General features: G+C 38.2%; 1 protein-coding gene across 2 annotated transcripts in view; it reads left to right on the forward strand.

Annotated features, from left to right (window-relative positions):
* LOC129732346 (uncharacterized) overlaps positions 1 to 25462 on the forward strand; it is a 273336-nt gene that overhangs the window by 134950 nt on the left and 112924 nt on the right. For both annotated transcript variants that reach the window (XR_008729244.1, XM_055693154.1), the window contains exon 5: positions 9421 to 9540. Coding sequence is in view for 1 of the 2 variants with exons in the window: in XM_055693154.1 (XP_055549129.1) it covers positions 9421 to 9540 (120 nt within the window). In the remaining variant the exon portion in view is untranslated. The remainder of the gene's footprint in view (positions 1 to 9420; positions 9541 to 25462) is intronic.

Raw genomic sequence — 25462 nt, forward strand, 5'->3', positions numbered from 1 at the left:
ATCCAGGCACCTCTGCATGACTACTCGAAACAGTCCGGAGGCCGTTTTTATCGCCAGCCTGATTGCCAGGTTAGAGATGCCATCCGGTCCCGGTGCCTTGCTCACCTTTAGGGAGTTGGCGATCACGATGAGATCCTCATTCGTAACCCTTGCCTCCTCCTGAACCTCGACACGACTGTCGTCGCCCACGGATTGGATGCTCGGCAGGTTGGCCAACCATCCCTGGTCTGTGTCTGAGATACTAAAACGTCGGACGTGGGACTCGACCACCGGAGGCCAAGGACTTGGCTCGTGGCGCGGAAAGAGTCCCTCGATGATTCGCTCCAGCATCGCTGGTGATCGCTCTGCAGGCGCCAGCGCGCCTTTGGTCTTGGCCATTACGATCCTGTAGGCGTCACCCCACGGGTTCGTATTGGCACTCGCGCATAGCCTATCGAAACAGGCCCTCTTGCTGGCCCTAATCGCACTCTTCAGCGTCGATCTGGCAGAACTGAATGCTGCGCGGCGCTCTGTCCTCTGTTCGTCTGTTCGCGCACGCTGCATCCTCCGTCTCGCACGGAGGCACGCACTGCGAAGGTCCGCTATCTCGTCAGTCCACCAGTAGACCGGGGGCTTCCCGTTCCTAGGTTGGCGAGTCCTAGGCATGGTGGCGTCGCACGCCCGAGATAGCATAGCAACTAATTGGTCAGGCGTCGGGCGAAGCCGACTGCCCCCCTCGCGCTCTCGTCTAATTGCCTCTTCAAATACCTCGGCATCAAAATGCGATGTCTTCCACCCGCGGGCGAACCGAGTGTTGGCCCTACTCGTCGCTTGCCGCCTCTCATTGTTGTCTACACTATAACAGACCGCCTGGTGGTCGCTATTAGTGTAGCCATCGTCTACCCTCCAGTTCTTGATCAGTCCTGGGCTGGAGAACGTCACGTCGATGATCGACTCCGCGCCATTTCTGCTATATATATTTTTGTTCCCAACGTTGGCCAGATCTAGGTTGAGCTTTGCTAAAGCCTCCAACAAGATCTGGCCCCTCTGGTTCGTGAAGCGACTCCCCCGCTCAACAGCCTACCAACGGCGTTAGGCCCGTTAGCTACATGGATAGGAGATCGACCATCAGGGTGAACCTTTCGGTAGACCAACGTGGCGGAGCATAGCAACTGCAGTAGAACACTCCGTTCACCTTAGCAACTACGTACCCTTCTTCTGAGGTTGAGACAACCTCCTCAACCAGGAACTTGCCCGTCGTACATATAGCCGCCATACTGGACCTATCCGCAACCCAGTTACCGTTTCCGGGAGGGATGCGGTAGGGGTTCGATATGATGGCGATGTCCGACAACGACTCAGTGGCTGCTTGGTGTAGCAGCTGCTGAGCCGCGAAGCAATGGTTCAGGTTCAGTTGCGTCACCCTTACGCCCGTGGTTTCGCAGCCGGCTTACCGGCCCCTCGCACCTTCCCGACGCCTCCTACCCTCTACAGTAGTCCAAGGGTTGCCCGTAGCCTCCACTTGTGCCGTTTCCGCGGTGGACCTTGAACCGGTTGGTGTGTTCTCCCGTGGGGCATGGGCGGGGTTTGCTCTCTGAAGACTGCACTAACCGTTCTCAACGATGGGTGAAATCTGACTGATGAAGTTCTGTTAACTTCACTTGCGGAAGCAGAAGATTTGTTCGACTCGCGCCCACTAACGTACGTGTCGTTGGAGCCAGGAGTTAATGAAGCCTTGACGCTGAATCACTTCGGGGCGGCGGCGCTCAGGTGGAATAGGTCGTTCAAACGACAAGCGAAGCAGGAGCTCTACGTGATTGTTATAAACGGTCGCAATCACTAGCGGACGCGCTGTGGGGACGGTGGGTCAACGAGTACCTGCCGTCCATCAACCAGTGAACAAAATGGCATTCGGTGTCACCACCACTAAGCCGCCACTAGCCGATGGACTTTGATACCAAACGTCATCGGGATGGTGAGTAAGTGAGTAGGTAAGTAGAGAAGACTGTATAGATGAGATAGGTGAAGTATGATCGGTGAGGGTTCATAGATGTCTGTCTGTCTGTCTGTCTGTCTGTCTGTCTGTCTGTCTGTCTGTCTGTCTGTCTGTCTGTCTGTCTGTCTGTCTGTCTGTCTGTCTGTCAACATTTTGAATTGTACGATGGCGACTTCAAGTTTCTGGAAAACAGCCCAAAATGATTGAATAACAGCCTAAAATGATTGAATACGCACCCACAAAGTATTCTTCAAAAATTATTTTTTCTCAACGTCTATTTTCTTCGACCAAAGCAGTAATAATTGATGTTCAATACCATAATCTATGATCCTAGATGAGCAGTCCTAGAAAAAAGAATCCAAAATAAATCCAATTAATTACCTAATTTAATTAAGCTGACTAATTCTTTTGTAAACTCTGAAATCAAAACTCTGCGCACGATTATGGACGATTCAGTAAGGTTACAAGGTGAAAGATGAATAAAGGATAATACACATATGAATAAAGGATAATACACATACCGTCACACACACAAAAATCCTAAGAAAAACTTTTTGCCAATTTTCATCTAACGGGATCAGCCCACACAGATAAACAGCGAGCGGCAGCTCACATGGCACGAGTGAGACCGGGGGACCCAGAGCGACAGATTAACTTTTATCCTCCCCAATGTCACCTGTTCGTACGTTTAACCCAATCACTCTAGACAATTCGATAATGTGAAGAAATTGCTTCCCAAATGCCTCAGCATGCGCACTCCCGGTGACATCCGTTGTCGGAGACAAGCAGAACGAAAGGAGGACGACGGAAAATCATTTATTCTGGATAAGGATGGGAGGAAACCTCCCGATTGGATTGAAACCAGTTGACTTACGGTTTAGCGAAAACTTTTGCGTTGATGACGTGTTACACAGCCAGAACCATATTACAGCAGACAGATTTTGTGGAGGCTGGGCACGTTCTTATCTACCTTCGGAGAAAAATTAGACGCACGAAACTAAAACAGCATTTGGTAAAATTAATAATTCATCATCCCAAGCGAAGCAAGGTAGCAAGGTCCAGCATTTTTCGCACAGTTCAGACGTTTTCCCTCCCTCTTTACAATGTATCATTAGCCAGCAGAAAGAAAACTTTCAGGACCTGCAGAGTGTGTCTCAAGGGCACCCGAGTGAGCTACAAATGGCCGCTCGTCGAATGTTTCAATGAATGGCACTCGAGAAATTTACTAGTTACACAGTTGCTGTATACCGGAGAATTTTTTTTTTTTTTTTTATAGGGGGGGGAATGTTTGTAATAATTTATTTATGTATTAATATCAATTCAGAATAAGTATTGTGTGTTCTGCCACAAATGGTGACATTTCAACACTATTATATATATTTGTACGCTTTTTTATATTATTGAATGTTATTAGCTTTCGCAGTTAAGTTAATGTAATTGTAGGAAAATTATTAAACCTACTTGTCAAGGAAAAAAAAGGAATAAAACAAAACTTAAAATAAACTTAAAACTATCTTACTGACTATAAAGTGAGCTAATCGTTGCAATTGAGGATTGCAACGACTTTTGTCGGAATTTGTTGATAATTTGGCTTGACATATTTTCTAATGTTTCTACATTAGTGAGCCTATGTAGCTAGTTCGTGCTAAACCAGGGAGGACGCTTCAAAATCATTTTCAAAAGTTTATTCTGAATTCTTTGAAGTGTTTTCTTCCTGGTTGTACAACAACTTGTCCAGATGGGAACTGCATATAACATTGCTGGCCTAAAAATTTGTTTGTAAATTACCAGTTTATTCTTGAGACAAAGTCTAGAATTCCTGTTGATAAGAGGATATAAACATTTGATATACTTATTGCACTTTGACTGGATATTTTCAATGTGCTCCTTGAAAGTAAGATTCTTATCATAAATTAGCCCTAAGTATTTAACTTGATCAGACCAATTTAAGACCACACCGTTCATCTTAATAACGTGGTTATGGGTTGGTTTGAGAAATGAAACTCTTGGCTTTTGAGGAAAAATAATTAACTGTGTTTTAGAAGCATTAGGGGGAATTTTCCATTTCTGCAAGTATGAAGAAAATATATCTAAACTTACTAGCCGTTGTGTTAAACTAGCCGTTCTGTAAACATTGGAGAAGTGTTTTCAACTCAAGAAACAGTATTCCAGCGTCGCTTAAAAGAGTAGATGTGGGATCAATGATACTGTATAAACATTGGAGTGCAGCTTCGAGCAATATTTTCACAACACCTAATATGGCATGTATTTCATGAAAGCTATCAAATAAACGTTTATTTAGCCATTTTTGATTCGCCAGTTACTTGTGTGGACAGCATATAGTTTCATGTCACGAGTAATAACTCGCCGAATTCGAACTCAGTGAAATTGTACCAATTTGACGTTCTTCCGAAAACCCAGTTCAAATTTCATTGCAATTTTCACGTTGACTACATCGCAAACATGCACGAACCGAACAACGCCCCCGCACTGGCGGAGCCAAAATCCCAATGAAAACAAATCTGCACTCATTGTTTTGCGCTGCTTTAGCAACCTTGTTAACCCTGCCGAAAAGAATTGCTCCCGGATATGTCTCACATCAAACGAGAAGGACACATCCAAACGATAGCAGCAAAAGCGTAACGATGTGACTCAAAGGATCCATAGCGCGGCGGGTACGACAAACATTATTTTCTTTCCGGTTAGCTCCCACGCGTCTTCCATCGATGAAATGGCAAACTTTCACGAATGAATGAACGAACCGACTCACAGGACGGAAAGCTCCTACCCGGTCGGTGACTGACTAGGAATGGTTCCGGTGGGGCTGGTGCCACTACCATCCCGAACGCACCTCATTGAATGTGTCGCGCAGCTTCCGAGTTGCATCGAACGACGCTCAACTGGTAGCGGGGTGTTTTTTTCATTATGAAAAACACGGACTGATTCCCCTAGTGGCGGCATATTCTCTTCCAAATGTGCATCTCAAAGCAAACAGAGAAAATTTGCTCAATTGTGTACCCGTTTGTGAAAATACCGATCCTTTCCGGTTTGGGGATTTAGTTAACACAATCTTTGAAAACCGGATGCTTATTTTAGTACAAACTTCCGACAGCCAGTTGTACCGATTCGAAAACATCTCATGTTTAGATAGAAGAAAATGTTGGGTCTTGGTTATTCCATAGAAATGTGTTTGAGTTGGATTGATGAATCCTCACGGTAACTTTGTACATATACAGGCATACCTCGATTATACGCACCCTCGATTATACGCACCCTCGATTTTACGTACTTCGATTTTACGTACATTTCACCTCGATTTTACGCACACTTTTTTCAAACACATTTTTAATTCTTATGTTTTTGGTGCAGGAACCGTCGAAAGTAGGCGCACTCTCACGATGCGAAAAGTACACACGGGGCAGATGGTAGCAGATCTGTGCAAGAACGCCAGCCGACACTAAACAATACTTGTCCAGGCTGATAAGAAGATCACTTGCTTACGCTACGCAACGTATTGTGTTAACACAAAGCGCGACGACCTTGGAATCGGATTAAACAATTGAAAGATACAATATCGCAGCCGATCTAACGCACGCCCGTTGCAGGCAAAGGTTGAGCTCGGAATGGAACGACACTAGTTAAGGGGTAATATCTACAAAAAAAAAATTTTTCTTGTCATTTTTATTATTGGCCAAAATCATGCTAAAACTATTCTAGAATCAAAATCTACATCGCTGCATCAAGTTTCGACCGTTACAGCGTCTCTACAGCACGTGTTTACTCACAATTTCCATTTGTTTAGTCGATCAGCCGTTCTCGTGGTGTACGTTCTTTGTTTGAGTTTTTTGATACTTTTTTAAAGGTGAGTTATCCTCAAAAATACTTAAATTTAAGTTTAAGTTTTGCGTGGGATCGGACGCCAACCGCGTCAAAGTCACTGAGCGTCGCATGTCTGATACCGCGAAAGAGGGTAGGCGCAGCCTTAGATCAGATAAAAAAGGAAGAAGAGGAAGATAAAGCCCAGGAAGGACAACGTTACGGCACAGGGATAGCTGACTGAAGGTTAAAAAATTATTAGGGGCTTTATTATAGCGATTCTTAAGATTTATAGCATTTTGAAACTTTAAACGCGTTTTTCTCAAACCCATGTTTTCAAAATCGGCGAGCAGTAGAACTGAAAAACATCCGATTGACTTGAAATTTTAACTGTAGCTTCTTCATTAGATTATCTAGTGAAGTACACACGATTTTGGCGATTGATTAACAACAACAAAAGTTGTAAACAATTAAAGTCGATTTTTTTGGTCGAAAAAGAACTTTTTTTTCAAACCGTTGCCATTTTGCGAAGAAAAATTCTAAACTTATAAACATGTGTACTTCACTAGCGATACTTATGTAGATAATAATGAGAAAATTTCTGTTTTGGTAATAGGTGGAGTTGGGCACGACTTCTACTGATCGCCGCGGAACAACTTTAAAAAAAACGGTTTACGGCAATTGCTGCACAGCCGCCATTTTGTAAAAAAACAGCTATACATTTTTTTTTTTCCTCCAACAGTTGCTTAATCCAATGATATATTTTTAATATATCTTACATCTCGAATGTCCTTTAGAAATATTCATGAAAAAAGGCTTGTTTTTTAACCATTTGGTAGATATTACACCTTAATGCAAATAGAAATTGGCTGACGAGCAAACGATTTTTTTTTTATACCTAAAACAGTTGAATCATCTTGTTGCAGTTTTCGAAACCCGTTTATTAGTAATTGCTCACCGGGTTCGTTGCGTCTACGTTTGCTTACAGAAAATTTCATTTAAGTCTTTTTGTCAGCACAAGTTTGTCCTAGAGCTCAAACCGCGAAAAATGTAAATTCTTTTATAACTTTTCAACCATTTTTGTGAATTGTTCTGCCCTAAGCCAGTTCGGAAGAAGGTACGAAAATTTTTCAGAAACTTTAATGAAATTTTTTTGTAAGCAAACGTAGAAACGACGAACCTGGCGAGCAATTTCTTTGTTGTGGTCTTTCAGGCTCACTAGGGGCACCAAAATTCACAAAAATGCTCTAGGGTAAAATCTGTGTTGACCAGTATTATATGATTCGAAACGTTTCGTCTATCTTTTTGATGTCTGCGTTAGGGAAATGAGTAAGGTGTATGAAACATGTATGGCGTTTTTGAAATTTTGCTCAACTCGGATAAATTTCAAATCACTTTCAGAAATGCATTCACAAAGAGACAATTTTAAGGAATATGCTCTGAAGAAAAATTTCGAAGTATAAACCGAAATATGTATTTTTCTATTAATAATTGATAATATTATAATTGATAATTGAATATGATAGAATTAAAAGGTGAAGTAGATAACAAAATGTAATGTAAAGTGTATAGTGATTCTGAGCAAACCTCGACAAATAATATTAATTGCACAAATTGTTCCTGAGTACCATAGCGTGAAATTTACATTAAATTCCTTAGAGGAATTCTTCATAAACGTCTCTAACTAGAAATAAGGTTTGAAATTTTATTATCATCATTCATCGTGTCTGCAAGAGTGATCTCCAAAAACAACTGGTGACACATTCGAAACTCTTTTTTTCTATCATTGGATGCCAATCGCATGAAACCATGTGTCGCTCTAAAAGCATTTCTGCAGATTGGACGTTGTTGCATGTGGCATAACGCACCGGAAGAACGGAAATGACTTTCGAGGGGATATTAGCTGTCTCTTTTACGCGGTAATCCATGCTCAAGTATCGAAAAGAACCTTAATGACAGTTTGCTGTTCAATGTCAGCAAGTTTGTGCCTTACAAATGGAAAAGAAAACCATTAGTTAGATACAATGTATCTGATGCAGACGTCTGTACAGTCAGCCATGCGCCTCCATCGATCAAGAACGCAACGCTAATCAGTGAAGAACAATGCGTCAACTTAATAACTATCACTATTGAATCCGAACGTTGTTGTTTGGCGAATCTTCTCCTGCATCGATGGCTCCTTCTTCTCAGTATCAGTAGATCGCAAATATATTTTCGTATCACCCAGTAAGTTTGTCGGTCGAGCGTGAGCAGTGTCTGTTTATCGCAACTTTCGATCTGATTGAAGTGGCCCCGGGCAAGCGCACACACACCATGGGTGGAATCGTAACGGGCGGGTAAAACACCATTAGCTGCCCCGGTTCGTTCGATCGGTCGGTCGGTCGAAGCTGCAAGTTCCCCTGGGTGTTCTGCCCTGCGGGTGAGATAAAAAAGCTGATTAGGAGAGAAGAGCACGTGTGCGTTGCGATGTACAGTTTGTTGGTGTTTTAATTATTCGTGGCCTCCGCACTTTATCTACGGCGTGCGTATCGGTCGTTATGCAGTCGGCACCCCGGTATTCCGTTTTTTATGTATATTCAATATCGGCAATTGGTTAATCTGTTTGCAGAAGCTGGAAACGTTTTAACGTTAGTCTGCTTCATGGTGATGATATTCACAGTGAAATCCTATTTATCTCAAATCATTTACAACTTGAACCTCTTTTCAAACACTTTTTCACCAAGTAATTCGATGATGTGTAGTTAAGTTTTCAGTAAATACAATCACGAAATTTCCGGCAGCACAATAATTGAACCATCTCAACTGCATATTTGTATTTAGGGAAATTTGTGCAGAAAGTTACACAAGCCGCGGACCGGTCGATTACCTGTGCAGGATAGCTCCTTAAATTTGGCCTGAGTCGTACCTGTGCTGTTCGGTCTGTGTAATCAGTAAACATTGGTTTCTCCGCCATATAGTTAATTGTTTCCAAAAATAAATTGGATTCAGCTTAACGATCGCAGTGCATTGAGCATTTACAGTGGTTTGAAAATGAAATCACCACGAAGACTGGATAAATTATAAGTAAACTAAAACTATTATTAGTTGAATGTTATTTTATTGTAAAAGAAAAATAAACTCATCGTATTATTCTGGAAATAATTGTAAAGACTGTTCAACCGCTAGAAAACCTCACGCATTGCTGGTTAAAAGATAACAAATCCGAAATATTTATCATTTATCATCACAAAACAGGACGGAAAAAATGCTTTTATTGCATAACCCCCGGGAGATTGCCGTTGCCGAATCACAACATTAATCACAAAATTATGCTCGAAACTGGTTCGTCCACGGGCAGATGAAAAATCAAATTCATCGAATCACCGGCAGCAGCAGTCGGCTGCTGCAGTCCGGTCTGCCTGGAACCCTAATAGACCAGCATGAAAACATTAATTACTTTAGGCCCGACGTGCAGCCTAGAACGAGAACGCAGCTAATGAAAACGCCTCTGATTGATGAATTACATTTTCGACAGCCGCGGAGGCGAACGACGGCGCAGTTTCCACTTTGAATTTCAAACATTTTTCATCATACATTTTCCCGGCCGCTTACCATTTCTCTCTTTCTTCGTTTTACTGTTTCACTTTCAGATACCAACTGGGCCCTGCCGCTGGCGCTGGCCGCCAATCTGCACATTCCGTACCGAATTATTGCGGATGCGGACGAAATCGAGTTCGAGAAGCTGCGGGAACGAGACACAGGCAGAAGTGGTAAGCAAACTCCCCTTTTCCTCCGTTATCACTTTCCTCCCCAGGGGCAGATTGGATGTTTACAATGCGACGTAAATATTGTAAATCAAAAAATGGCCACCTACTTGTTTGCTTGTTTACGATGATTTCTGCTACGTTTACGATTAAGAACCGTTTTACATGAAACAGACGAACAAAACCGCCGAAAGGGAGAAAAAATATCGTAGGACTTTGACGGTTGATGAAAATAACAAGCTTTATACCTATTAACCACACGCGTATGAATTTTTTTATTATAGTAATATTTTTCTTTGATAGGTTTTCAGTATCATAACTCAACTGAAAGCCGATAACCCCAGGCTATCAATAACAGAGTTATGTTGTTCGATTGGGGAATTGGCTGACATAAGTTTGTTCATGGTAATCAATTTTATCTGAAAACTTTTCTGCATACCTCTGCAAAGCTCTCGGTTGGATACTTTTCTCCATTTATCTGAAAGCAGTGCTACACTAATTTAAATAATAAATTGAATAACGAATATGCGAGCAAAAAATCAAATCTTTTTATTCATATATATTGTAAATCAAATGGTTTCACTGCTTGTTTACAGCATGATTTTGCTGAGAATTTTGCAGTTGCAAGCTTATAGTGGAAGTGGAAGTGAAGAATTCTTCAAAACTTATAGAATAATTTGAGAAGGTTACATGAGCAAATTCGTACGAAACGCACCGTGGAATTTATTTTTAAAATAATTTTACTCGAAAACGAGTAAAGTTTTTTTAAAGCAATGCAATGAGGAAAACTTTGTTAGTCAAAACAATTTTTTTAACTCGTTGTGTATTGACAGAGTCGTTTTAATATATATAAAAGCATTGAAGCAATTGACCATAATTAGCTGTCATTGCACAGAGATGCTCTAGAGTAGCAAGTGAAGAGGTCACGTGAACAACCGCTCATGTAAATTCTAAAAATGCTGTAAGGGCCGTGCACATTTCAGAACTCTCCCAAAGCATTCCACGTGAATTGTGGATGGTTCCTAGGTATTTTACGGTCTCTGAGCACATAGCTACCGAGAGACCATTAAATTTATACCGTATTATAATCGCAGTATCGGTTTATTATTTTTTTCACTCTGTCTCTGTGTTGTTCAAGCTGTAAAGACTTTAACTAGTTATTATATCCTATACTTATTTTAAATGGTGATCCACTCTAATCAATTGGCATCGCTAGTCATACGGTTGTAATCTTCGAGACTCAATCCATGGTAATCTTCGAGGCTCAAACGAAGAAAACACCGTTGCACTTTCTCTGCTTGCAAATGATTTGGGCTTCTTGTTGAGGTACCCAGATTATAACAACGTATTCGAGAACACTTCGTACAATTGAGCAATAAATTGTTTTTAGAGCATAAACGTCGCTGAAGTCACGAGTATATCAGCAGATGAAACCGAACAATGTGAGAGCTTTACACGTCGTTGCTGTGATGTGTTCGTGAAAACAGAGCTTACTGTTCATGGTACCTTCAAAGTCCTGTGTGATTCTGTACTCGTAGCGCTGCTGCATGTGGGCTCTAGTGAAACTAATTATTTAACACTTTTTCCGTGTTGGGATATTTTCGTCACTGCTACCAATTTTTATATAAATTTAACATAATTTTACACTTCGTCGCGTTCATCTCCATGCCATTCAAGTTTTACCAGATTGCTTTATTGTCGCTGTCTTGCTGTATGGTCTTAATGGAATTTAGGCAGTGGCTCTAATCCTTCACAAACAAAATGAAGATTAAAGGGCCGAGGGAACTACCTTGTGGTACACCAAATCGAGCTGACTCTGCGAAACTGAACTCCACTACACCTGATCATAAGTAGGAGCGTAGCCACAAGATGAGCTAGCTACGAAAAACCGAACTTTTCTAGCTTTTTTGTGTTAGTTCGTGAGGTACCTTATCAAAAGAAAAATTCGCGTAAAAAGGCTAATCATCCGTATCACACAAAACTACGCGTTTAGATTCGATTTTTGCTCATGAAATGATGAATAACTTAAATTCGTAAAGCCAAACCTTCCAAACCATATACAACGGCCGTAAGTCGAACACGTATAATTGGCGATTGCATTGAAAACACCGATTGCACCGAAGTTCGCAAAAGAAAAAAAAGGGCTAGAGCGCGAACTGGACCAATATATTTTGTGCCTCTGCTTAGGGTAGAAATGCGTCAACTTAAGTCAAAGTGTCGCATTTTTTTCGAGAAAACTCATTTAGTACAATGTAAAGGGACACCAAAATTGACAGAAATGGTTAAAAAATCATAACCTTTCATTTTTTTCAGTTTGAGCTTTAGGGCCACACCTGTGTTGACCAGTGTTATAGTTACCCGGGCAGGAGAGCATAACAAAAACATAACTCATAAATAACATATTTAGCTATGTGAACTTATCGTTTTATTCGAAAGATATTCACGTTTCATGCATGGATATGAAAACATTATATAATTTTGGTATGATATCTCGCTATGCCTTTAATAAGATATTTGAGTTGCTTTTAAATTATCTCATTTAAAATACGTTTATGTCTAGGCAGTTAGATATTCATCCCGTATTAAACAACCAACGGCGTCGGTTGTTTCTGCCAATTGTCTCTATATAATTCGGTGCGTACAGGCATTGCTTGCACGGTCCGTTTTGTACTGCTGAATGAATTTAATCCGCGTACAACGACAAGACGCCTCTATGTGACCCATCGTAGCTGCCCGCTGCATCATACAATACTCTGCTGGATTGGCATCGCCCGTGGCTGGTTATGGAGGAAAACGGTCACACATGATAAAAGCTAAAGTATTTGGGTTCTGTGTAGTTGGCTCGTCGACGACGAAGATTGCCTGAGTGTATTGCGCGAGTCGAAACCCACTCGTTCCCTAGCCTGATCCTTCTGGACACAAGGCATCGAGAGTCGCTAAAAGAGCGGCTCAAGATTTGATTCACTGGCTGAATGTGTACCCGGAAGAATCACTGGGCCCATGGGTTGTGTTTTTCCTGCCCAAAACGGAAGCATTAAACACAATGCACGTTTCACGGAATCTGGCTAAATGGTTTAAAACCATGACAGGGATCAATAAAGTCTGCCCGAATAAACTGCGTGTATTTACATAGGTACTTATAGAAATTAAAAAAAGTGTTATTTTTCTATGATATTAATCTCTCTTTTGTTCCAGACCTCAAAGTTGTCGCGTGCTCAAACTAGCTTTGTATTGCCTCAACATATGTTTCTACCAGAGCGCAGGTTGGACAACGACTGCTCTTTGATTTAATAGAACTCCTTTCCTCGCCATGGCTAGTTTTTGAGATTTTTATTCCCATAGCTTGCCTTACGTGCACTTTAAATGATAATCGCTCCACTTTGATCTATAACACTGGGCGACAAAAAAAAGAAAACATGCGGCCCAAAATTATAAAATTGTTGCCCTAAAAAGGTTACAGGTTTTTAAACCATTCCTGTGAATATTCGAGGCCCTAGTGTATATGAAATTTTTGGTCAAAAGTTTAGGATAAAGAAATGCAAGAAAACATTTTTTAATGGAAAGTTTCAAAAATTCATTCAATTTTTTTTTCAAAATAGGGTAATTGCACCTAAATTCATCTCAACACCTATATTCATTTGTTAATTTTGAAGTCAAATTTCCCTTAATTTTCAAGGGTAATGTTTTCACTTCTCGGTTTGATCGAGTCGAAAGTTTTACTCAAAAAATATGGTAAAATTTAACAATGACTTGGACAAATAAGAGTGACGAGGTGAATATAAAGCGATTACCCTACTTATATAGTCAGGTATTTTTACGCGGGGGATACATACCAAATTTGTTTGAAACCGCGTAAAAAAGATTAAATTGTGTTCAACAATTAACGTAAAAAACCATTCTAAACCAGTGGTCATTCTAAAAGACCAAATACAATGTTATAAATTTTCAGTACTTACACAATTGTGATTTTTTTTTTTAAACAGGTACATGATCACTTGTGTCCTAAAACGGAAAAAGTGATTGGAATGAGGTCGATATCTTTTAGGGTAAAAACACCGGTTTTGGCCATAGTATGTTATACATGAGAGATATTTGTTCTTCTTCCTTCGAAAAATATGTAATTGAATCAGTTCAACGGAGAAAAAGGATGAATTCGCTTATATTCTGCACTAACATTGAGTTTAAATAATTAAATAATGTTCTTTTGTTCACTTGTTTTCCAACCAAAAAACTTCTCTAGTCTCCTACTTTGGCAATAGCATTTCTAACTTGGCCACATGGGGCTCCTATTTTGGCCAATTCGCAAAAAAAAAGTTTAAGTTACACGATTTTATTTAATAATTTGAGTTTACCATCCAAACATATTTTAACAGTAGGAAATCTTCGTTATTGAACTAACTAAAAGACTGTTAATCCAACTAAACAATAATATTATCTTTACACATGAGTAAAATGTTTCATAACACAGACATAACATCATTGATCTATATTAATATTTCGTCTGTCATTGATCTATATTAATATGCTTCTGCTCTTTGCTTTTCCCTTATAGAAACTTATTCTTCTCATTTGCTAACATCAACCTTGGTAATTCGTGTGCCACTTACTGTAGTCACAGATGAATACAACTGAAGTTATAGTTTTGTAAATAATGTGAACAAAAGGACAACAGATTTTTTTTCTTTTTAAAGAGTTAGACAGAATACCATTCTCATCGCCTTATATCAAATAGCGGCGTTGTAGTAATGCAGGCTTTCTCATCTAAAACCAGTTTTTTGATTTCGCATAGGGGAACTGCTCCATTATTCATCTCAGCCCATATATTCCTCTCATACAACATGAAACCACATTTGAAAACAGGAAAAAACGCATATTTTCTTCTTGAACCAATCTGATAATCCATGGAATGGATTCTTATTAGTTCACTTTAGATTCTTCATAAAGTATAATCTTCAAAAACTCACTTAAAAGCACTAAATTTGATATTATAGTCGGGCATCTGCACTCGAAAACTCATTTAATTCAATCACCTCCCTCAGAAAACAAAAACCGCGCATTGGTCTATACGGCTACAAAGGGACTCGTTCAGCAGCAACCAAAGTTTTTTCATCGCTAGCGGACCACTTTTATTTTAATCACTAAACAAAATCACTCACTACACTAAGAATACTTTATTCTTTGAAATGTTCACCTCAAATTACCTAAAACAAGCTTGAATCAGCAGAAATATATGAGATGAAAGTCTAAAATTCCTAAATTTCAACTGTATGTATTTTCATTTGTTTTCACTGCGTTGAAGAAAATCAAAAGTTGCCAAATCAGTTTCTGTTAATACGAAAAAATCATACTGAAAATGTTGAATCATTCCGACATAATTGACATAAATCTACAGCACTGTAGTGGTTACCTAGATTACCAATTTTGCACGTAAACAACTACAGCGGATATCTAGGTAACCTACTACGACGGGTCGCGGCTACGTTCATCCATGATAATGTGATTCATTCATGTTTAACAGTGCACTGCAGTGTGATGAATATGGGGGCGTCGTGAGATGAATAATTGAGCAGTGAGTCAAGTTTTGAGATGGATATGGAAGCGTCGTGTAAAAAGATTTGTTTTACGAAATTCAGGATAAATCTAGCTAATTTTACTAAACATACAATGCTGAACGATTCCATAAGAGCACGTAAGCATATTTAGTTTTATTTGTTCAATGATTTCGTGAAAATTTGGTGTTTAATCCGTGCATTCTTCGTGAATATCGCCTTATGAGATGAATAATGGAGCAGTTCCCCTATCTCATGCGATATCTTATGACAGCCCGTAAAACTCCGTACATTTCATGTTTTGCATAAACAATAATACGTTACCATAGTTTTGTTTATATATGGCCAATATCAGGATTATGAATCATGGATTGCATTGATATGTGGCCAAGAATGGATCAGTGAACGTTTTTGGGAGCTGTTGATAATTTTGATATTGAAGAGAAGAATCATACCACAATGTCAATTCTTTTATACATGTGCTATAGTAAATTGTGCCTGATGCTGGTAACAGAATTTGTTATAGAAATGGAAAAACTTAAACCAAGTATTGCTCTATGAAAAATAGCTTGCAAATCACTTAAACGTTAGGCTGCATAATAAACTGGGGGAAGTATAATTAGTTCCTTTATTTGAAAAAAATACGCATATTTATTTGCTACAGTTAGTAAAATTTTTGTCGAATAATATCAGCAGGTCAATCATGGCCAAAACCCACCGTTTCTTAATCATGGCTTCTACCCCACCGTTTCTTAATTATCAATAAAAGGAAGGCGCGTGCAAAAAACCTGACTGTATTCTAATGAATTTGAAAGATTGAAAGCAGTGTAGTGCGGTTAGTTTTTTCAAATTCTCCGGTCCGATTTATTGAGCGCTATTGGTTTTGGTTGATGGCATGACGCTAACATAATCTGGTCCGTGCCGAATACAAAAAGTTTGTAACACCAAATGTACATAAGTCATTCCAGGAAGCTCATAGAGCTTAATAAAAGAACTCTTTGTTCTCTTTGGCCAGGTACTGAATGATATCTGTCGCTTTTGTAATATGGAAAGCGAGACCTCGGAATATTTGTTGAAGAGCTGTGGTTCATTATTTAAACGCAGACACAGGTTTGTTGACAGTGTCTGTTTACAGCCAAAAGAGATTTGGTCTTTGAAACCCGGAAAGGTGACTGGCTCCATAAACTATATCTTACCTGACTGGGAGCGTGTCGATGCTGGTGCCTGATCATTCCACTATAGTGATCATTGTATATGCAAGGGGGCACCTGTAGTAAACAGGGACATATTACAAAAGTTCACACCGTTGGACAACGCAGTTCTATTCCCCTAACAAAAAATATCTTGTCCGTATGAAAAAATCCCCATAATTTCGTTCGCATTTTTCTTAGTCTTCCCGTGGCGCGTTCGAATTTTATTTAGTGAAGAGGGTGGAGGAACCAATGAAAAAATCTGCGTAAATAGAAAAATCAATTTCTAAGCATTGAAGCGTCTCTGAAGATTTCATAATATAGAGTACAACTACCTTAGATGGACTACTTTCTTCAATGGATAAATCCAACAAAAAACTGTTAACCTATTGTGAACGCATTTCCTATGTTGGACCACCCGCTAGACAAACTCAATTTATACGATAATTCGAGGGATTTTCTTAAAACTTCCATCGGTAAAGGTTTTATCCAACCAATCTGCATAAGAATCACAAATGGTTATTTATATATTTTGATTCATGTCAAGAGAAAATGAGTTAATCTAAGGAGTTACAATAAATTAACCAACAGTGGACCTCTTTCCTAAAGTGTACCACTCGCTAGATTAACTCAATGTATGCGAAAACCTGAGGGATTTTCAAAAAAGGGTAAATTGACCTATAGTGGACCGTTTTCCTATAGTGGACCACCCGCCAGATTAACTAAATTTATGCGAGAACTCGAGGGATTTTCAGCAAACATCCATCGGGAAGCATTATGGCCAGCCTGTCTGCATCACAAACATTTATAAATTTCGATTTATGTAAAGAGAAATTTAATTAATCTGACAGTTGGTCCACTATAGGTTAATAAAGTAAAGGGGTCCACTATAGGTTAATTTACCCTACTTCCATCTGGAAATATCTATTAGCCAATCTGCATCAGAATCACGAGAAATATTTTTGAATTCCGTTTTACATTAGTAGGAATTGAGTGAATCTGACGAGTGGTCCCCTATAGGAAAGGGGTCCACAATTGGTTAAGTTGCCCGATTAAGGTTTTCAGAAAATTCCTCGCGTTTTCTCACTAATTGAGTTAATATTACAGGTGATTCACTAGAGGACGTGGCTGCGCCACCGGACTGTCGCAATTTGGAAAGAATATTAAATTAACATATAGTGGACCACTTTCTCATTGCGGACCGCTTTTCAGTTTAACTCAATTCCTCTTAACATAAATGGGAAATTATGAACATATTTCATGATTCTGATGCAGACTGACTGGATTTTGATGTTTTCCGATGAAAGTTTCCCGAAAATCCCTCGAGTTTTTGAATAATATGAGTTAATCTGGCTTGTGGTCCAGTATAAAACAAGCGTCCACTATACGTTAGTTTACCCCATTTGGGCTAAGCGCACTTGAATGATTCGATGTCCAAATTGGTACGTCATTATTTAATAATATAAATAATAATAATGATAAATTAACCTATAGTGGACCCCCCCCCCCCTTCTTTGCTATTATGGAACACTTGTCGGATCACCCCAATTTCTCTTAGCGGGTAAATTAACCTATAATGGACCTCGCCAGATTATCTGAAATCTAGCCAAAACTAGGGGGATTTTCAGGAAAATTCCATTGGCAAACATTTTATCTATCCAATCTGCATCACAAACATTTATAAGTTTCGATTGATGTTAAGAGAAATGAAGTTTATCTGACGGGTGGTCCACTATAGGTTAATTTACCCCAAATCAGCATTTATAAATGTTTCTCGTGATTCTATTGTAAATTGATTGGATAAGATATAACTTGATAGAAGTTTTCTGGAAATCTTTCAAGTGTTCGCAAAAATTGAGATGGCGATTTAATGTCGAGAGAAATTGAATTAATCTGACGAGTGGTTCACTATGGGAAAGGGGTCCAGATTAACTCAATATCGAATTAAATTCAATGATAAGAAAACAAACACTAAAATTTATATAATTACAAAAAAGAGTTGAGTATCCCTCGAAATTTATTTTTCATTAAAACTCAACATTACGCCAACACTTCCGATAAAAAAAATCAGGATTGAGAAATGTAAGGTCAATTTTTACCTAAAAGTTAAGTTTTTAAGAATTTTGTCAATTTCAGTTTAAGAATAAGCAAAATCCAATAATGCAATATGATTTCAATAGTAATTCCAAACCATAAAGCTCATGACGACTTATTATTTTAATGCATCCGTTTCTGAAATATTTTTAAATCAAGTTTGGAGAATAAAAAAAATATTATTAAATTTTCTGAAAATACACCTTTTTCGCAGGTTTTTCGTGGTTCTCTAGCAACAAGCATAAATTCATCGCAATGTATGACCAAAATAACATAATTTATTCATTAGCAGCAAAACGATAAAAATGTAGAAATAACCGTAATTTCTCAATTTACTCATCCGATCATTTTGCTGTGTATTCTTTGTCTGTGTTATATTGAAGTTTATTGCTGGAGAACCACTAAAAACTTACAAACAGAAGTATTTTCAGAAAAAGCGTTAATTCTCCAAACCTGATTTTGAAATATCTTAAAAATAGATACATTTTAAATTTCAAAATTTCAAATTTTAGATTTCAAAAGGCATAAAATTATGCATGAATCATAGCTGAAAATGTGCTATAGCTTTTTTTGACTCCCATCTTGACCGCCACAAAAAAATCTCATTAAGTGTGATCCTATTCCTCAAGCGTAACCGCATTGAAGACTAATTCATCAGTACAAAATCTCAACTTAGTGAGTATGATCCCTTTTCCGATAATGCCGAAGACAAAGTTGTGGTTGATTGAAGTGTATTATGTAATTATACCATGACAACGAATTCAGTGTGGATTGACACCCTGTGGCATTTAATTTAATAAATTAAGATTTCCTGGATATCTAGATAACGAGTGGTTGTATTAGTTCGATTTGAAAAACATGTTGTAGTTATTCTGCATGTAATAATTTGCGGGCTTTTGAATTAAGTGTTGGATGGAAAAATTATTTTTCCTTAAGCAGAGGAAAAGCTAACAAAATGACACAAAAATGTTCAAAATTTTATAACAAACATTTGCACTATGATATAGGCCTGTGTATAAAAAAGCAGAAGGTGAGGTTAAGACAGCAGAATGTAGCACCACCAAAAAGAGGCAGATACAAAACAGAGGATAAATTATTTTCCCATTTCCAAGTTCTAGTCTTTTTTCTAGGCCAAAAGGTATGCTTAGTTAGCACGTTTTTTCCCAGACAGTACCTAGGTTTTTTTCTACGAACCATCAGCTTATTTGCATTCCGCTGAACCCACAATCAACAATGTGATTTTCCGAATATCGATTTCCTATCCAGTAGGCCTATCAATTTGCTTCTGTCATCATTCACTCTTCAAAATCCAAATAGCTTTCTTCCTCCATACGAAGAGACCATTTCACACTCCACTAAATTAACGACCGGCTCACGCGCTATGCCCGATGAATGGGGGCAAAAAAAGAAACGCGAACCGGAAAAACGAACGCATACGCAGATGCTGGTCGTGGACTGGTCGTTAAATTCATTAATAACCGAACCGTGCCTACCATGCCACATAAAAGTGGTACTTGGACGGGCGCGGAGTAGCAAGGCCGCAAAAATATTTTTTTATCGATTCCCATCGCTTCCACCATTAAGTGGAACGCGGGAGGACGCACCGCAAACTGCCAGCGCGGAATTCCAATAATTTTGTGGTGAAATTTGCTAAATTGATATCTGACCCTGCGAACATGGTCCGTTGTCCCGTTGAGAGCAAAAAAAAATTAATATTGTATATAGTATTGGATGAACAGCCGCGTAGCGATATATAGTCCGAGGGGTGCGATTATCACACAAGTTTTCATCTTCGATACTAACTCAGCCTCAACGTCATTGAAAAACAAACCGATTTTATCGTTACCAGCAGCCAAATAAATAAATATCTTTCGAAACGAGCTAATATTTTTATGATATCTAGCAGTTTAGCTTACGACAATGAGCAGCGGGGCGAGTGTCATCAGCCAGACCGACGCTACGCCCTTGAGGGCACACAGTTACACCACAACGTTGGGAGAGTTTCAGCGTGCTACTGTTGGAATGCGAATGATGTTGGGTTAACCCGAAAGTTCAACCGCTTAACCCATAGCCAGCAGTAGTACTTTTTTCAGTGACAAGAGTAAAAATCGTACGTTCCCGATCGGAAGGGGATAGCAAAAAATAAAATGTTTATTACATATTCCAACAGAAGCACCACAATCAGATCCGGATATGAATTAAATTAAACACCACATATTAGGTTAGCAAAACGTTATGTCATTTACTCTAACAAATTTGAAAAAAAAGTATTTTGTTACGTTGGTAATAAAGTAATATAATGACATTTGTTACTTCCACTTGATCTGATATCTTCTACATAATTGGAAGGGTTTAGTTCGGATCAGTGCCCAACCTTTACATTATGTTCTTAGATGTAACAGAAATTCACAGCATTTCTGATAAGAAAATTAAATTCTCAAGTATTCTTGTAAAACAATAGAAATACCAACTCCTGGTCGTTTGCCTGTTTGTTTGGTACTGTTTCTGGATTGATTAATCGTGTTAGCCTTATTCTTTATTCTTTATTCGTTATCTGACAAAAATAGTCTTAATGAATATGCATTTGTTAATGTTTCTAAAAACTACGATGAACTTTCTCTTCAAATTTAGAAAAATTTTGCAAAAAAAGTTGTTGGAGGCACCAAACCAAGCTAGCATTATCGAGGAGTGGGCGAACGAGAGAACAATACAACACATTTAAGCAATGGGGATCCATAAAGTCACGAGCAGTTTTCGAAATGACACCAAGTTGTCTCGTGGCTTAAGCGATTATGTTAGAACGATGTAGATAGAACGTAAGTTTTCATTCATCAAAACTCCAAGAACACTAATGTGGTTAACTCCTGTTAGGTCTTGATTATTAATTTGATTGTTGAATAAAATTGAATTCATTTCGTGGAGAAAGGTCATCACTTGACATTCACTAATGCTAATTGTCAACCAGTTTTTGCGTCATTAATAAACGAACTTATCCAAAAGCTCTTGTAGCCGCCGACAGCATTCGATAGATCGTATTATCTGATGCAGCTTAAGATCGTCTGCGATTACTAGGTTACAGCCAACATCCAGCAGTAAGGAAACGTAATTGAGAAACAGCGTAAACAGCAAAGGTCCTAAGTTGCTACCTTAAGAAACGCTGGAGGTGTTTGAAAACTATAACGAACAGCAGGAATTGATGTGTACTCATAGAACACATCCACATGAGTGTGAGCTTAGCCAACCGACAAATCTCAGCGATGCACCAAGCCCTAAGATTTTTTCTAATAATATAGAACTCGTTAAAAAAATACTAGCAAAAACTTGGGCTAACTAAATAATAAAGGAAAAATATTACATTTGGATAGTCAAAAAAAATGCAATTATTCATATATTATTAAAACTACATCTTAAAAAAGAGTCGTTCGTTTCAACTTTACCTTAACATTATTTCCATGATAAAGAATACAACTACGTTCCAACGTTGTCGTTGGTTTTAACAACATTATCTCACGAAATATTTTCAAGTTTGATTCACAGGTTTGCTACCATTTTTAATCTTGATCAAAACAATAGAGAGTATTACTGCTAAGGTGAAACCTAACATTACAAAGCATCAAACAACAATGAAAGACATGGCTGATTGCTGGTTTGCCTAAACCTAAATATCCTTTTTTTGGAAAGATAAAAAGATTTTGCATTTGGAAATGTTTAGAAGTGTTTTAGGCAATTAAATTTGTTAAATAAAAAATTAAATTTTGAAGAAATCTGAAATGATCGGTTTTAAATCGGGTTTTTTTGCAAGGTAGGATGAACAATGTACAATTCAATGTTTTTAAATGAAAATTCAGACAATTCCTCAAACATCACTATGACCTTTTTCTATCTCTCGTCTATTACAAATCTATTTAAAGAAAAAAGTAAAACGTCAGACCTTCTCAAATGTTAATCCAGATGAATTGTTGATAAAAGTATGCAAAGTTGCTTAGTTTAGAAAGACCTACACACCAACCAATTTCATTAAATTAGGAAGGGGTGCTGCCAGCTTCTCAGTCAAGCAAGAAATTCGTTAAATCCGAAATACGTAACATGCCTAATACATATATACATTTCAAAAATGCTAGAAATGTCACAGACAATCAAAATTCGGAAAATGTCAAAAATGAAATGTCAAAAAGATTAAATATGTTGAATATGTCACACATTTTCAAAATATTCAAAAAAATTTAGTGTCGAAAATAGCAAACGAAGACAAGATTGGCAGCAATGGCATAAATGACAACAATTTTGAAAATTATAAAAATGTCCAAAACATTGACTGTCACGAATATTATCAGAATCTTGACTTTGACTTTTATGGCGACCGGTCGTTAGCGATACACTGCCCAATCCAGAATACATCTCCATGTCACACGATCTTGCGCAAGTTTTCTCCAATTACCTTCAACATTCACCGATGGGGCGTCCTCATCCACACCACACATCCAACGAGTAAGGGGTCTACCACTGCACAGTGGTCCAATAAGGCAAAAGGTGGAACTTAATTCCATAGTGCCTTTCACCATCATCCTAGCTTAAAAGTGTCTTCGGAACAATTGTTTGTATGAATGACCCGCATAATCGCACATTGTCAAAAAAAATTTGGAAAGTTTACTATACTAAAAATAAAAACCTAAATTAATCCACCTAGCGGTCAGACTCAGCCTTTCTCATTAAAACTTATTATTTGTAAAAATAGATTTACATGAATGCTTATATCCAGGTTCATTAAGCAGACAGTATGTGAAGTAAAGAGAGCGAAAAATAAACGAACTGGAAATATGATATAGATTTGGAAAAATAAACCGCATCACGACGGGACTTGAACCCGCAATATCCCTGTCTCCGGCATGGTGTTTGACCAATTAAACTAAGGGGGACGATGACTGTTCCACAATAAAATATGAAATTTGACGTATTGTTAGTGCTTAAGAAATAGCGAAATAAAAGATATGACTCTTAATTTCGAACAATTCAATCACGAGGGATACCGGGAACGTTCAAATAGTACGATACCACATTTAAATCATGTTGAGGCCATATATATTGATCAAAGCAGGTATGGTTTTGAATAGTCTTTGAATTTCTTTTCGTTCCAAAACTTTTGAACCACATATCAAATTGTTATAAAGTTTGTTACTTGTAAGTTTGAGAGATGATTCGTTTGTATGACACTAGTTATGTTCAAATAAGTCGTGTAATCTTTGAGAAAATAGACTTTCGTTGTTTTAACAATTTAATACATAACGGTTGCTTAAATTCAATTATAATCAAATGGAAAGGGAACGTATAGGGCAGCCAACATTTGAAACCATGTGTTTAATCATAATTCATTAGGTAACCCTTAACTAGCCCGTTAATCTTATACCAATATAGTTCAAATCGGTTGTGTAGTTTCTAAGATAATGAAGTTTCGTGATTTCCACATATCGATACATTACTGACGAAGCTACAGTCCGATTACAGCAAAATTCAATAGGGTGTTATGAGGCAGCTAGACCTTATATTTGACATTAATTTTGTGAAAATCGGTTCAACCATCTCTGAGAAAAGTAAGTGAGTTTATGTAGTATTTGGAATATGTTTCTTTTCATACCTGGATTTCACATTTTTAAACATAACAGGCAAAGTAATAGTTCGATTACAAAAAAAATCAATAAGGTCTTATGGGGCAGCAAGACCTTCCATATGACACTGATTTTATGAAAATCGGTTCAGCCATCTCTGAGAAACATGAGTGAGATTAAATAGTCTCCAGAACACGTTTATTTCCATAAATTCTGAACCACAGGTTCAATCTTCATGAAATTCAAAAGTAAAGGGTTTTTAGGTAGCCCGTTTTTTTGAAATTAATATTGTTCAAATTGGTTGTGTAGTTTCTGAGATATTGATGTTTTGTGATTTTCACATTTTGATACATAACCTCGAAACTAAAAATCCCATTACAATGAAATTCAATAGGGTCTTATGGGGCAACTAGACCTTTCATTTGCAATTAATTTCATTAAAATCGGTCCAGCCATTTCTGAGAAATTCGAGTGAGATTGGGAGAGCGTTACATACACACACACACATACACACACACACATACACACACACACACACACACACACACACACACACACACATACATACAGAAAATGCTCAGCTCGTCGAACTGAGTCGAGCTATATGCGACATCCGGCCCTTTTGAGCACTTTTATACCTTTAGTTTTTGCAGTGATTGCTATACCTTTCTAGGAGAAAGGCAAAAATACCTTTTTGCCTTTCTCCTAGAAAGGTATAGCAATCACTTGCAAAACCGAAAGTATAAAAGTGCTCCAAAGGGCCGAATGGTATATATCACTCGACTCAGCTCGACGAGCTGAGCATTTTCTGTATGTATGTGTGTGTGTATGTGTGTGTATGTGCAGAGTTTTATTCTCACTCACTTTTCTCAGAGATGGCTGGATCGATTTTCATGAAATTAATTGCAAATAAAAGGTCTTGTTGTCCCTCTTGAATTTTATTGTAATCGGATTTTTAGTTTAGAGGTAAAGTATCAAAAGGTAAAAATCATGAAACATCATTATCTCGAAAACTACACAACCGATTTGAAGAAAATTGATTTCAAATAAACTGGCTACCTTAAAAACCCTCAACTTTTGAATTTTATAAAGATTGAACTTCGGGTTCAGAAGTTATGATAAGAAACGTGTTTTGAAGACTGTTTAATCTCACTCATGTTTCTAAGAGATGGCTGGACCGATTTTCATAAAATCAGTGTCAAATGGAAGGTCTAGTTGCCAAATAAGACCCTATTGATTTGTTTTGCAATCGGACTATTACTTTGCCTGTTATGTTTAAAAATGTAAAATCCAGCTATGAAAAGTTACATATTCTGAAGACTACTTAGACTCACTCACTTTTCTCAGAGATGGCTTACCCGATTCCCACAAAATTTGTGTCAATTAATAAGTCTAGCTACCTCATAACACCCTATTGAATTTTACTGTAATCGAACTGTAACTTCGTCTGTAATGTACCGAAATGTGAAAATCACGAAACTTCATTATCTTA

Source organism: Wyeomyia smithii, chromosome 3 (assembly GCF_029784165.1).
Source record: "Wyeomyia smithii strain HCP4-BCI-WySm-NY-G18 chromosome 3, ASM2978416v1, whole genome shotgun sequence".
NCBI lineage: Eukaryota > Metazoa > Arthropoda > Insecta > Diptera > Culicidae > Wyeomyia > Wyeomyia smithii.